At 40.4% G+C, this 14,681-nt stretch overlaps 1 protein-coding gene across 2 annotated transcripts; it reads right to left on the bottom strand.

Annotated features, from left to right (window-relative positions):
* Nucleotides 1-4,411: 4,411 nt before the first annotated feature.
* On the bottom strand, nucleotides 4,412-12,052 carry znf622 (zinc finger protein 622). 2 transcript variants are annotated; one of them, XM_037788381.1, is made up of 7 exons: nucleotides 11,897-12,052; nucleotides 9,329-9,902; nucleotides 8,596-8,892; nucleotides 8,275-8,437; nucleotides 7,986-8,101; nucleotides 7,506-7,649; nucleotides 4,412-5,107 (listed from the first exon to the last, which is right to left on the bottom strand). In XM_037788381.1, exons 2-7 carry the CDS (start codon nucleotides 9,894-9,896, stop codon nucleotides 4,974-4,976), a joined length of 1,422 nt encoding a protein of 473 aa, XP_037644309.1. In that variant the 5' UTR covers nucleotides 9,897-9,902; nucleotides 11,897-12,052; the 3' UTR covers nucleotides 4,412-4,973. The 2 variants fall into 2 exon arrangements, with proteins under 2 accessions (XP_037644309.1, XP_037644308.1); XM_037788380.1 differs by having other exon boundaries at nucleotides 11,848-11,947.
* Between the last annotated feature and the right edge of the window lie 2,629 nt (nucleotides 12,053-14,681).

Below are 14,681 nucleotides of genomic sequence, written 5' to 3'. Positions count from 1 at the left end.
TTTATCAAGGAAAAATCTCCTAACTTTTCCTCCTCCCAGCTTCTCAAATGTGAGTATTTGATGCTTTTCTCAAGATTCAAGATTCAAGATGTTTATTGTCACGCCGGTTGTACAGGTACAAACGTGTGAAATACTTTTTGCTGGGAAGCTCCATTAAAATAATAAATTATATTACGTTTACATTACAATTATAAAAGGAAATACTTTATAAAAGGGCATATTAACAACATATACAGGCATATTAAGAACATATGTATTAAGAATATATACAGTATAAGATATGTTTTTGTGTCAGAATGTGTCGAATGAATTATAGATTTAAGTCTGATGGCCTGGGGAAAAACTGTTCCTCAGTCTGCTGGTGTGAGTCCTGGGGGTCCTGTATCTCCTACCAGAGGGCAGGAGGGAGAACAGGCTGTTGTGGGGGTGTGTCGTGTCCTTAATGACCCTCAGGGACTTCTTGAGGCCCCGCTGGGTGTAAAGCTCCTGCAGGCTGGGCAGCTCGCACCCGGTGATGTGTTGGTCCGAGCGCACCACCCTTTCCAGCGCCTTACGGTCCACGTTGGTGCAGCTGCCGTACCATTTACCATTCATTTCTAATGGTAAACTGAATATTAGCAGAATAATCGATAATGACAATCGTTCGTTTCGGCCCCTCGTTAGTAATAAAATGCTTTTTAATCAAAATCCATCAAGTTGTAAATGTTAATAAATGGCTTTTGGCCCGGAATGCACTGCAGCACTGGAGGTCAAACAGTCCTTTGGAGGTCAAACAGTCCTTTGGAGCCGTCTTCCTGATGAATTAAAGAGCTCAAAAGGTCAATGCATCATGACGGAGGATAAGCACTATGCAAGCATGGAGGTATTTAACAACCTGGCAACCCAAATGTTCTCCTTATAAACGTACTATAACTGATGCATACAGCTTTACTAAACAATTTAACCATTAAAAAAGCTTTTAGTTACTAATCATAACCAACATTTTTTAATCTTTCCGCCATTTGCTACAGCTTTTTTTCGTCGGCATGCTAACGTGCTCAAAATAACAACTCCAACATGCTGACATTTAGCCGGTATTAGTTAACTGTGTTCACCAGCATGCAAAGTACAGCCGAGGCTGATGGCAATGTCATTAGTTCTGCAGGTATTTGGTCATAAACTAAAGTATTGGACGAATACAAATTTGCCACCAAAGTCAGCAGGATTCATTCTCTGGGGAACATGAATGTCTGAACCATATTTCATAGTTGTTGAGATATTTCAGTCTGAAACAAAGCGATGGACCAACAGACCGCCACGCCTCTAACGTGGCTAAAAATATTTTTTCCTCCAGGAACTTTTGGAGCAACTCCAGGAACCAGAGAAGGGAGCCAATCAGGACAAAGTCTAGCTGTGATCTAATTACTCAAATCTGTCCAATCAGGCCAGTTTCCAGCAGCAGACATTAGCAGTTTGCTAGATTTGCATGAAAGAAAGCTGCTGCTGATATCTGCTGTCTTTACATTAATTCACTTTATCAAATTTGCCTTTTTATTTGCATAATATCATGAACAACATGAGCTGGAGTAGATCTGAAATTACTGGATGTGAGGAAATGATTTGAATCAACAGCTTGCGCCCAAAATGATCGGTATCGGCGTTCAGAGATTGGTCCAACCATCGTTCTAGTCAAAAGAATCACCTCCTCCCATGACTTCCACAGCGATAATGCCTCTCAGCCATCTGCCCCGTTTCTCTCCCCAAGTCGTCCTGATCAATTAGTCTCCTTCTCGCCGTCGGCCTGTCTGCACGGCCTCATCCTCCTCCCCCACCATCTCCCTGTTTTTCCTGTCGACTCTGTCAAACAGTGCGTATAGTGTACGGGCAGAGTGCCATAAAACCCCCTGAAACCATCACGCCGCAAACACTCTCCCAGCCTGCAGAAAAGGAAGTGGAGAGCCTGCCAAAGATAAAGTGGAGGACCACAAACAAATGGAGTAACTGAGCTCATTAAAGGGGCGGTGGTGTGGTGGGTCAGCATCCTGCTCGGGGCCCTGATCAGCTTTCCATGACATCATCTGCACGAGGCTCAGAGTCATTGATGAGTCTGACGCACCTGAAAAGAACCACAGGGATGATGAGGATGAGCGAAAATCATTCGTTTTAGTACGAAAAGTAGCAATACCACAGAAGAGAAAAGGCCTGTTTTCACATGTTTTACTTAGTATAAGTGAACAAATACTACTAATAACAAAGTAGTTGAGTACCAAAAGTAGGAATACTCACTCTGAAGAAGAGTAGGGTGTAGGTGTCTTTGATTTCTGTGCTTTCAGATCAGGTGAGGGAAAAGAGAGATGACTGTAAAGAAAAATCACAACATGATAACAGGGGATACTAAATTTAAGGTTATTCAATAAGCTGTGTTATTCTTGATCTTAGCACTTCAATTCATGAATGGAAACATTAAACTAATGACAGAAGTCTTCAGCATCAGCTGGTCATTGAAATGAATGCTAATATAGCATGCTAACATGTTTTATGCTACTACATTACAGTAACATGAGATGTTTTTAGGGTCAATACTGAAAGATATGACAGATTACAAACTCCAATAACTATATATATATACAGTACTGGCCAATAAACACGTAAAACAACTGATAACTATGGTTACTGTGTCTCCCTCCTCTTCCTCCTCCTCCTCTCTCCTCTTCCTCCTTGTCTTCCTCCTCTACCTCTTCCTCTCTCTTCTCTTCCTCCTCCTCCTCCTCTCTCTCCTACTCCTCTTCCTCTCTCCGCTTCCTCCTCTCTCTTCCTCCTCCCTCCTACTCCTCTTCCTCCTCCTCCTCTCTCTCCTCCTCCGCATCCTCCTCTCTCTCCTCCTCCTCCTCTCTCCTCCTCTTCTCCCTCCTCCTCCTCTTCCTCCTCCTCTCCCTCCTTGTCTTCCTCCTCTCCCTCCTCCTCTCCTCTTCCTCCTCGTCTTCCTCCTCTACTCTCTCTCCTCTTCCTCCTCCTCCTCCTCTCTCTCTCCTCCTCCTCCTCCTCCTCCTCCTCCTCTCTCTCCTCCTCCTCCTCTCTCCTCCTCTTCTCCCTCCTCCTCCTCTTCCTCCTCCTCTCCCTCCTTGTCTTCCTCCTCTCCCTCCTCCTCTCTCCTCCTCCTCCTCTCCCTCCTCTCTCCTCTTCCTCCTCGTCTTCCTCCTCTTCCTCTTCCTCTCTCTCCTCTTCCTCCTCCTCCTCCTCCTCTCTCTCCTCTCTCTCCTCCTCCTCTTTCTCCTCCTCCTCCTCTCCCTCTTCCTCCTCCTCCTCCTCTCTCCTCCTCCTCTTCAATCCTCACTGTATTGGTTATTGTGACCAAGATATGTAAGCCAACCTACTAAGCGAGACATTTTACATGTTAACAAGCTTGTATCCTGACAGTTTTAACAATAAACAAAGAGCAAGACGTGTTGATTTTAGTCGGAGAGTTTTAGCACTGAATGACGTTTTACCACCTGAAAAGGAAGAGTTAAAAGAATAGTTATTATTTAAGGAAGACTGCCATGTATCCAATAAATATAAAACACATTTATTTGGTTGGATGTATTACGAGCACATTGAATCATAAAGATGGAATTGGTTCATTAGTTGTTGTTATCTAACTGAATAGAGTCCAGAATAGTAAAACCTACATTATTATTTTTTAGAAATGTTTTGCTTTTGCAGTGAAGTTGAGACGAGAGAGCTTCCAACTGGATTCACATCGCAAGTCATTTTCAAGCAGATTTTCAGTGGACCTACACTTTCCACAGAGACGCACCGTAACAGAGATCACCGAGATGACTGAGATGGAAATCTGGTTTCCCACCAGGAAAAAAATTTAATTTGCTCTTTATACAAGAATACTAAGAAATTAGTAAAGATTTCTCCCATCAAGGTTTTTGGGTAACACTTTAATAACCATCATTTATAAATGGTAAATTAATAGTTAATTAAACATAGTTAAGAGTTATTTTACTGTTAATAAACAATTAAATGATAATTAATGTTTACCAATTATTAGAAATGCTATGATTTGTTATTTTAACAGTTTATTGTTGCAAACTATAAATAAATATATATATTTATATATTTATATATATAAATATATATATTTATATAAATAAATAAATATATATATTTATATATATAAATATATATATTTATATAAATAAATAAATATATATATATATATATATATAAATATAAAAAATATATATATATAAATATATATAAATATATATATAAAAAACATCTGTAAAAATTACGTAGATAGATGGACCAGATATTTGTAACACTTTAAGTTTGTTAAGTAAAGTTACAACTGATGATTATAATACCTTGTTAAATAGTTAATAATTGGTTTCTGGTCTATCTCTCTATGTAATGTTTATAGACGTTTTACAAATTATTTTTTAAAGGGTTTACAAATCATCTGGTAATCATTAATGAATACTTAATATAGTATATAAAATGTTATAATGTGTGCAACAATAAACTGTTGATAAGTACTTAACTAATGTAATCAGAATGTAATTGTCATCGTCTCCAATCAGCTACGATGCAATATATAATTTATACAATTATTTCATAAAATAACTAATAATATACTAATAAATCATAGCATTACTAATCATTGTTAACAGTAAAATAACTATTAACTAAGTTTAATTAACTATCAATTTACCATTTATAAATGATGGTTATTATAAAGTGTTACCAGTTTTTGTTGCAGTTATCAAACATATCAACATGTCTGCATTTCCTTCAAACACAATACAGCGTTACAGATGTGATATGATACATGATCCACATGTTTGATATTTCTTCCTGCCACCGTGCCACAAACCAACATCTTTGCAGCTGTACTCGATTCTGTACTGAAAGTCTTGTTGGCTGGAAAATAGCAAAGATCTTCAGTTTTAAAATGCAGCAGTCCACGCCACGTTTTGCACCACGTCGGGTTCCCTCCAGACAGTCTAGAACATCACTTGGGCTCTGAAGTGCTTCTGCTTGGTGGAGTTGTGGCTCATGCCCATCTTCAGCATCCACTTTGACTTCATCATCTGTACGTACTGCATGTCTTTCGGTTTCTGATAGAAGGAGCCGTTGCCTGAGAGAGAGAGAGAGATGGGGAGGTACAACATGCATGTTCACACAGTGTGTCATAATGATGCTTCAGAGCAGTTTTCTTTATGACTCTTTAAGTCATAACTTTACGAGAGAAAAAGAAAATAACACGTAAAATTTCTACTTTATAATGTTACAACTTTTTTTCTCGTAAACCTATGACTTTATTCTCGTAATATTATGACTTTATTCTCGAAATCTCAGATTTATTTTTTTTCCTCAATGTGGCCCTAACACTCCGTCGTACCATAGACCTACAACAATGATAAATAAAAATGAAAATATAAACAAAAAACAGTTATTCATTTAAATTTTTAAAAATCCCCAGGGAGTCACTGGAGAGGAGCTAAAGAGCCGCAGGTTGCTGACCCCTGACCTAGAATATATATTTGCACATTCCTGCAAGCTCGTACATATTGTTTTTAAGTAATAGGCCCATTTGTTACTATTTTATTGTATTTTGTTTTCTATTCTGCATTCATTTTTCTTGTTAATGCAGTAAAACACCAAAGCAAATTTCTTGTGTGAAGACCTACTTGGCAATAAATGTTATGTGGAGTGAATGTAATGAGTCTGCCACCTCACTGCCCACACTGGTAGTTATTATTAGTGCTGTGTATAACAGTTGATACGAAACCATGGCTACCAAACGTTACGACAGTTTCCGTCGGAGAGAGGGAAGTTCATCCCAAAGCTTGCCGCTGTATTTATACCCTAGACCTTAAAGACGGGTGCTTCAGTCAGCTGTGAGTGTGACTACAAACGGAGTTCACTCCGTCATGGAGTGGGAATGGGGAGGGTCCGGTTTGAGAAAGGCCCGAGGAGATCCTCTGATCAAAGGCTCCTGTCTGTCCCTGGATCCAGGACCAAGTGTTATAGGGACACGGCTTCCTCAATAAGGAATTCCCTTCATCCTATCAAATGTTTTTATGTATTTCTTCTGAGCCATATGTTGTTCACCGTCTCTCTGTAGGAGTTTGTTGTGTCTGTGTGCATTATCAGGAATATGAATTTTATTTGACTTTCTAAATTGAATTATTTCTCGTCCTCTCCTTTCCCTTTTCTCTCTGCACTGTAAAGCACACGTTGTGCCTGAACATAGCTCTACTTTCAGCTGCCAGACATAAATAAAATCATAAATAAATAATAAACTAATCAGATGTGAAGCACGGGAAGGAACCCGCTCACCCTGGCAGTGATAGTGCCTCGCTCTACCTACTGGGGCCACACAGGAAATAAATAAATAAAAAGAAAAGGGTGAAAGATGAAGCTGGAGGAACTGATAAACAAAAAGGAAATAGCATTATCAATAAAAACCAAACTGCCAAAAACATGCCATCGCCACAATACAGAACTCAAATAAACGTTCACATTCACGTCCTCAAAACGCTGCAAAGGAAATAACACAACTGAAAAATTGAGCTCCCCGGGCAAAAAGCTGACAACCGCTACGAGAGTCAGACTTCCAAAGGAAGCGATAAGAGACTCTTCTTTCCCCAAAACTCTGGAGAGTAAACACAATCAATCAGAAGTGGGATAAGGCAACACTGCAGGGTCGGAATCAGATCGACTGAGGAAACTCAGCTCTGCGCCAAAAGTATTGAATTTAAAAGGGATAGTTTGGGAGTTTTGAAGTGGGGATTGTGTGAGGTACTTCTCCATAGTTCATGTATTACCTACAGTAGATGGAGAAACAGACCGGAGCACCAGCACGGGAGCAAAGCAATGTACTGACGTGGCGTGTGTTTAGACACCTAAAAAGTCTATATCAGTTTGAGGGTGTTATATATTTAGAATATGTTCACTGCTTTGCCGTCAGACAGCCCTTTCTGACGGGGAAACTGAAGCCGTTATCTATAATCTCTTCAAAGCCACCAGACTCCATTGAAAAAACAGTAATTTGACCTCACAGAACAAGAGAGTTGCTGATCTACCGCCGCCTCGATAGGTTAGTTTGTTTGTGAGACTTTGAAAGGGTTAGTTCAGATTCACTAAAGTCACACAACAGCAATCAAACTCCTTGTATAAGTCAACATATTTGGCCGATAAAGTTGATTCTAATAGCACCGCTACCTTTACCTAAAAGATTTTAATCTCCTCTTAAGATTAATTAAGTATTTCTAGACCTGCTTTTACTAGACTTTTTTTCCTTCCTTGGGCCACTTGAACATTTGATGGGACCATGAAAGTTCATCTTTATAACATGCATGCTAAGTGCTGCACAACTGAGTAAAATGCAAGTTGAATGTTGACAAAGCTTAATAAACGAGAAGTTTGAATGTTTGGGAGACATTGTCAGACTCTTTCTGTCAGAGGTTTCTCCCTTTAAACTCTTAAATATAAATCTATTCTATTGTTTAGTGGTCCTGGTTGAATCTTACCTGCCACTTCTCCCCAGCCCAGAGCTTTGTACTGCCGGAGGACTCTGCCAACAGCGTTCCTGTTGTGGGTCAGCGCCACCGCTCTCTGAGTTCCGAACCGCTGTTTGTAGTACCTCATGAGGGAGCGGTGGCCGATCTTTGCACCTGAAGAAACACACAGGAAGGACGAGCATTCTGTTACAATGTGAACACATTCAACATAAACAGATAGCAGAGATCATTCCCTCACAATCTCTCACGTCTTTGCATCGCTTGTTTTTGTCTGACCCCAAAATATTCTATTCACAATGATTTGAGACGGAGAAAAGCAGAAACTCCTCACAATCCTCACTTCAGTAAATCGCCCGATTATCTGCCATTTCACCCACAAATGTGATGTACTTAATTTTTCATACATTTTAAAGACCTATTATATTCAGTACTTTCAATTATATTCCACCGTTGACTTTTGCCAATTATAAAAACTCATTTCAAGGTCACCTGAAGGGAGAGTCAGCTCCAGCATTTCGTCATCGTACTCCAGGCTCTTGTCATCAGGCAGCTCTTCTTCGTCCATTTCAGCATCCTCCCCCTCCTTCCTGTCTGGGTAGCTGCTCCTGTTGGCAAAAAAAACAAAACGTGTGAATCAGAAGAACAAAGATGCAGCATAAAAGCCTTTGGATACTGCTCTGCAATCCATTTCATCCATAGCCACTAAACAAGGTTAAACAGATCCCAGATTATTAAACATGTAAACAGAGTAATTAGTTAAAGATGACTTTATTATTACCTGAAGTCGTAGAAGTCTGCAAACTCCAGCGCAGCGTCTCCGTCTGTGAAGAGTTTACAGTGGCTTTTGTCGGTCATGTGATGCTGTACTGCTTCTGCCGAGTAGAACGATCGGCCCTTCTCGTTACACCATAAACACACGTTTCCGGCACCGATTTTCTCTCCTGTAACACAACAAATGAACAATATAAGATTGGGTTGGAAAAAAAAACACCTTTCACTCATATAACAGGAGCGCCGAGTCCTGACCCTTCACACTGTGCAGCTAGTATCTGCCTGAAGTTCACCTGGAGTTTCCTCACATTTACAGACCAAAACTCACCGAGGTAGCGGACGAGGCCCTTGACGTCGACGAGGAACTCCACGTCGGGGATGAAGAAGCTGTGGGCTTTGGTCATGTGGGCGACGTTCTTCATGAGTGACTTGGAGTGGTGGGAGCAGAACAGGCAGTCGGTGACGGGGATGGAACCGGGCAGAGCAGCGGGCTGGGGGTCAGACGCGGCCGCCGAGTCCCCTTCCTCTTGGTCCATCGTCTCATCTTCATCTTCATCCTCCTCCTCCTCCTCCACCTGCTCCATTTCATCGTCATCTTCCTCCTCGTCAACGTCCTCCCACTCTTCTGGAAGTTTGTTATTGGAACATAGTGTCAATTTTTAAACACAAAAATATCATAAAGATCTTGAACTCTTAATTAAATTCACCTGACATCATGGATCGTTATCTTACAACCAATGGAAGTTTATTTACTCTGATTAGTCTCCAAGTGAAGGAATTAGGGATGTCACAATACCAGAAATTTAGTATTCAATAACAATACCAGTGAAATTCCACGATTCTCGATACCAATTCAATACATTAACTTATGTTAACTAGCTCTCGTCCTGCTGATTTCAACACGGATTTTGTTGTTTACAAAGGCATCTAGACACTCTGAGACTCTCTGAACACTCTCTGTACCTCTGAACTGTATGAAAAATAACATAAAAACAAGCAAGACTGTGCTTTTAAAAAGTATATTCAGTGATGTCTATGATGGTTTTATTTCTGCTCCTTACCTTCCACAGCTGTGGCTCCCTCTTCTTTCTCTCGCCTCTTGGCTTGCTCCTCCAGCCACATCATCCTGGGCGGTTTCTCCAGCTTCTCCGCCTTCTGCCTCGTCGCTCCCTGTGACGTCCCTTGCTGGGCCGGGCTCGGCCTCTGCTGCTCTTTCAGGGCCTGCTGCAGGGCCTCGTTCTTAGCGTCGTGATCCACCTTCTCATCGCCGAGTCCTTTCTCCAGGTTCTTCTCGTTCATCTTCTCCACTTTCCTCTGGGCGGCGAGCAGGGCCTGCTTCTCAGCCTGCTGGTGTTTGTGGGACTGCAGGTGGTTCTGGTAGGCGTTGGCGCTGGAGAACTTCTTGCTGCAGACGGCGCAGCCCTCAGTGGCCGCTGTGTCGCTCAGCTGCTGTTCGGCGGCTGCCCGCTGTGCCAGGACGCGCTCCTGGAAGTTTTCAGCAGTGACCGGTGGCATGTCGGCCACCTTGCGCTTCAGGTTGTAGCGGTGCCAGTCAGTTTTGTAGTGCGCTCGCTGCACCTCGCCATCTGCGAAAGCAACTCGGCAGCTGATGCAGGTGTAGGAGGACATGGCAACCTGAAGGTAAGAAGGGAAAGTCAAATTAAGATTATTTATATAATTCAAAATCACTAACTAGTCTCAGTGGCCTTCACAATCGACACCCTCTTTCATTAGACACTTTATTCAAAAAGGAAACCTACTTCCCTAAATATGTGCCATTCTTTTCAGGAAAGGAGAGAACGTCAGACCAAACTCAATTTAAAAATGGCCAGTTTTATTTAACCTTTAGGACTGCAACAACTTATCCATTTCCTTAATTAATAACTGTATGAAAAAAAGGGAAGGAATATGCCCATCAAAGCGGTCTTTTTTTCTGAATTCTTTCTAAAAGACGAGGCCTTAACGCTACTAAAACACACCAAGTGGATTTTGTCCAAGCTGTTTTGTTTGGCAACGATTTCAATATTTCAGTTACAAAATCAATGCACGAGAAATTGTATTTTTACTTTATAATATTTTTGAACGTGTTTATATTGAATGTACAAACTTGACTTTGGATTATTAATAAATGTAGTGGAGTTAAAGTATAAAATAGCAGAATATGGGAATACTCTAGTAAAGTACAAGTACATAAAAATTGTACTGAAGTACAGTACTAACTTTCCACCACTGACACTGACACAGTTTCAACAGAAACTATATAACCTTCATAATAACAGGATTTACTGCAGGGTTGTTGTATTAGACAGTATTAAAGCATTAGCATTAGGTGTAACGTTACCAAACAAATTGGACACTGAGTAGTTATGTAAAAATAAAGAAAAGTAGAATAAGTTACTTACAGGATGTTTCCTAATCCTGACACATGTGATTCAAGATTCAAGATGTTTATTGTCACGCCGGTTATACAGGTACAAACGTGTGAAATGCTTTTTGCTGGGAAGCTCCATTAAAATAATAAATTATATTACATTAAAGTTATATTACATTAAAATAATAAGTTATATTACAATTATAAAAGGAAATACTTTGTACAAGGGCATATTAAGGACATATGCATTAAGAACATATACAGTATATACAGTATAAGATATATTTTTGTGTGAGAAGGTGTCATATGAATATTTAAAAGTCTGATGGCCTGGGGAAACCTGTTCCTCAGTGTGCTGGTGAGAGTCCTGTATGTGAGCTTCAAAGAGGAGAAATGTTATTGTTTGGATGTAAAGTTAGCTCACCTGGTGACTGGTTCTGGGTTAAATAACATTAATTTAACGTTAAATTGTTTAAGATTAAATCTGGTTAGTTGGTTAGCCTAACTAGCTAGAAGCTAAAATTAAGAAACTACACAAAATAAGCAGACTATATTAAAATAATAAAATTGGAATAAAATAAAATAAAATAGAATAAAAGAGATAATAACGATCAGCAACAAAGTATTGATTAAATAAAATAGAGTAAAATAAACACTATAATGATGATGATAAATAAAATATGTAGAAACAATAAAAACCATAAAATTATAAAACTATAAAACACTACATAAAAAGCCAGACTAAATTGATGGGTTTTTAATTTATGTTTAAAAATATAAATATTTTCAGCTCCTGTGGCTAATCAACTTAGTCAGGAAATTAATATGAAATATTATAGAAAAGCCAAAATACACTGGAGGAGGGCTTTAATATAGAGTTGAGTTTCATTATAGTAGCCAGTAGCCAGTAGCCCACTAGTAGCCAGTAGCCCTGGCCTGTTGACATTATGCCACCTGCTCCTAACCAGTAGCTGGCTAGCTCCTAGGTAGCTGCTATCTAGCTGTCGGGTAACAGTTAAAGTCACGCAGGTTTGTAATGAAGCAGACTTTAAGGGACACTTACCGTGACGTATTAAAGTATTAAACTAATGAAACATGTGTTAAACTGTTTTGCTGCTCCAGTCTGAGAAGAGCTATGCTAACATCAGCTAGCTACCAACAGATGAAGCTAACTGATGTAAACAGCTGCTCAAAGATCAGAATATTCACAACAATCATGACAACAGCAGAAGGAGGGTAAGGTCTAATGTTGACTTACTGGTTCAGTGAGCTGTCTCCTCTGAAACGAGGCTGTTTCCTCTCTTCTCTTCTGTTCAGTGATCTCCTCTCTGCTGAAACACACGAGGGTCACTTCCGGGTGAACTCTGACCTTCTTCTTCTTCTGGGTGTTTTTTGGTGGTTGCTAACCAGTTTCAAACTCAATAGCTCCACCTAGTGGTCAGCAGCAGGAGGCGCCTGATTATACTGCAACAGCTTATGAGATACAATGCAAGGGTGCCCAATGTGTTTTTAGTTAGTTAGCTAGTTAGGTGTAGTTTGCTAGCCCAACTTGTAGTTTTTTAAGTGTGTTTTATTTTGATATTTCGTGTGTGCGGTGAACGGGTGAAATCAACGCAGCGGATTACACAAAATCTCACCGACAGAATTAACACAACACACTGACTGTCTCTCTCACTCGCTCTCTTCTTTACCGTCTCCTCCTGCCGGAGACAAATAAAATAAGATAAGATAAGATATTCCTTTATCAATCCCACAGTGGGGGAATTTGCAGTGTACTGCAGCAAAGGGAAATAATGCAGAAACAAGAAGCAGCAGTAAAAAACAAAAATCAAGATACAACACAGTGCAAAAAGCAAAACAAAAGTAGACAGACATGTAAAATATGAACAATTTAAATAGAAGGAAATATTAAAAATAGGAACAATATTCAAGGGGAATATTAAAAAATTGGAACAATATATACAGTATTGACAATAAACAGACAAATTAACGGAAAGCAGCCGGTCCACCTCCCAGTAACAAACAGACGTGTGTGTGCTGTGTTTGTTTATTGTGTCTGTTATTTCGCTTGAATATTGTAAGAATCCAGCTCTGGTCTTGGGCTCTGGTTGTGGCAGTAAAACATCCACTTCAGTCACTGTCTGTGAGACGTTTGTCCACGTGAGAGCTGCTCCAGCTCAGCGTCTCTCCTCTTCAGTTCAGTGATGTCCTGCTCCAGCTTCTCCTGGAGCTCTTTAACTCGACTCACTTCACTTTTCTGCTGGGATCTGACCTGCTGCTTCACATCACAGCTTCTTTTCTCCATGAGACGGATCAGCTCGGTGAAGATCTTCTCACTGTCTTCCACTGCTTTATCAGCAGAGCGATTGACAGCCTCCACCTCCTGTTGGAGCAGCTTCACATCTTTCTGGATCCTCTGCTGGATGTTTAGTTGACTCAAGACCTAAGTCTTAACACTAAAAATGAATAATCTACATTGTGGGGACTTGAATTTTGTCCCCAGACGGTAGGCAAGTCCCATGTGACTGTGTAAACATGTGTCCCTACAACAAGACATAATCACAAACACACACTGAGGTCAAAATAAATGAAACTACAGACTGTGTTACAACATTTTATTGACATTCTTGAGTTTAATTACATAAAAGTACATTTTGGTTCTGACCCACTGACATGTTGAACTAAATTCAAAGGATTTTTAGACCAAATGCATGGATACAACCAGAAGATAAATGAAAAAACATTGACCATTTTGTCAGTTAACTACTTAAAAAAGGTATTTCTTTAGTGAAGCCTGAACTTGCCTAAACTCTTATTCAGAGGTTGGAACATTTCTTTGTCTTATACAGTTATACATCACATGTGAGCTAGAAATGAACTGCAGCCACTACAAAGTCCTCTTAGGCACTGATAAACCAATATGTCATCGTTATGAGTTATGCTAATACAAGGCATTACATGATTATTACAAGAGGATACATTATACATTGCTGTGTCTTTATTATAAAAACAATGTATTGTAATGTACAAGGCATGTTGAAGAACCAGTTCAGCCATTCTTCCGTCTTCATTCGGTGAATCCACGACTGATGCTGACACAGCGGACTGACCTACGTACAGTTGGTACATCGTTAAATAATAATTAAGGTGCAAATGGAAATACGTCATCTCGTAACATTTTACTTTCAGTGCACTGAAACTTTATTTTGAGCTTAATTTTGGATCATCCTGTGACGTGAGTTCACTTAGTTAGTAGCCAAGACTTGACCGGGGACTTGAGTCGGGCCGGCTCCCAATTCTAATCAGTCTGACCGGGTCGGGTAGAATCCTGTTCTATCGCTGCACAAGAAGCCCGAACTGACCAGTTGCAATGCTGGGATTGTTCACAAGGTGTCTCCACCGTAGGCCAGACGTGTAGCATAACCTCTTATCGCACAACTATAAATCTCCTTTCACATTCATCATTTAGTTAGAAAAAGATCTCTAAAAGGAGGCCAGTGTTCCTCCAGTTTTACTAGATGTGCACACTTGCAGTAACGACTTAAATGGTCACTGCTTTGAGTTTACTTTGGATTTTTTCTGCCTCCTAATCGGTCAACATTTGCTTAATGTAGCTTTAAAAGGGCCATTTATCAGTTGACTTGAGCCGAGCATACACTGTTCCATTTTAGCCCGTTTCTGGCCTGAATTTTGAGCCGCACGGTCTGAATTTCAGCTTCGTCAGGCGTCGTTTGCCGTGCAGTGTACGGAGGGGTACCGAGGACCGATTCCGTCGGAATGTCAGAAATTTTGGTCGAGCGGTTTCACACAAAACTAAATGACGTAACTGCGACTTTCTTGACTTGCAAAACTATGTTTTAAAATTGACAAACATCATAATGCTCTGGCTCTATCTATCTGTCTGGCGTGGAGAGGAGGTTGTGTTGCTCTGGCTCTACCTATCTGGCTTGGAGAGGAGGTCGTGTTGCTCTGGCTCTATCTATCTGGTGTGGAGAGGAGGTCGTGTTGCTCTGGCTCTACATATCTGGCGTGGAGAGGAGGTT

This window comes from Sebastes umbrosus, chromosome 12 (genome assembly GCF_015220745.1).
Source record: "Sebastes umbrosus isolate fSebUmb1 chromosome 12, fSebUmb1.pri, whole genome shotgun sequence".
Taxonomy (NCBI): Eukaryota; Metazoa; Chordata; class Actinopteri; order Perciformes; family Sebastidae; genus Sebastes; species Sebastes umbrosus.
Note: the sequence above shows the minus strand (reverse complement) of the source record. Positions and strands in the feature narration are given on the sequence as shown.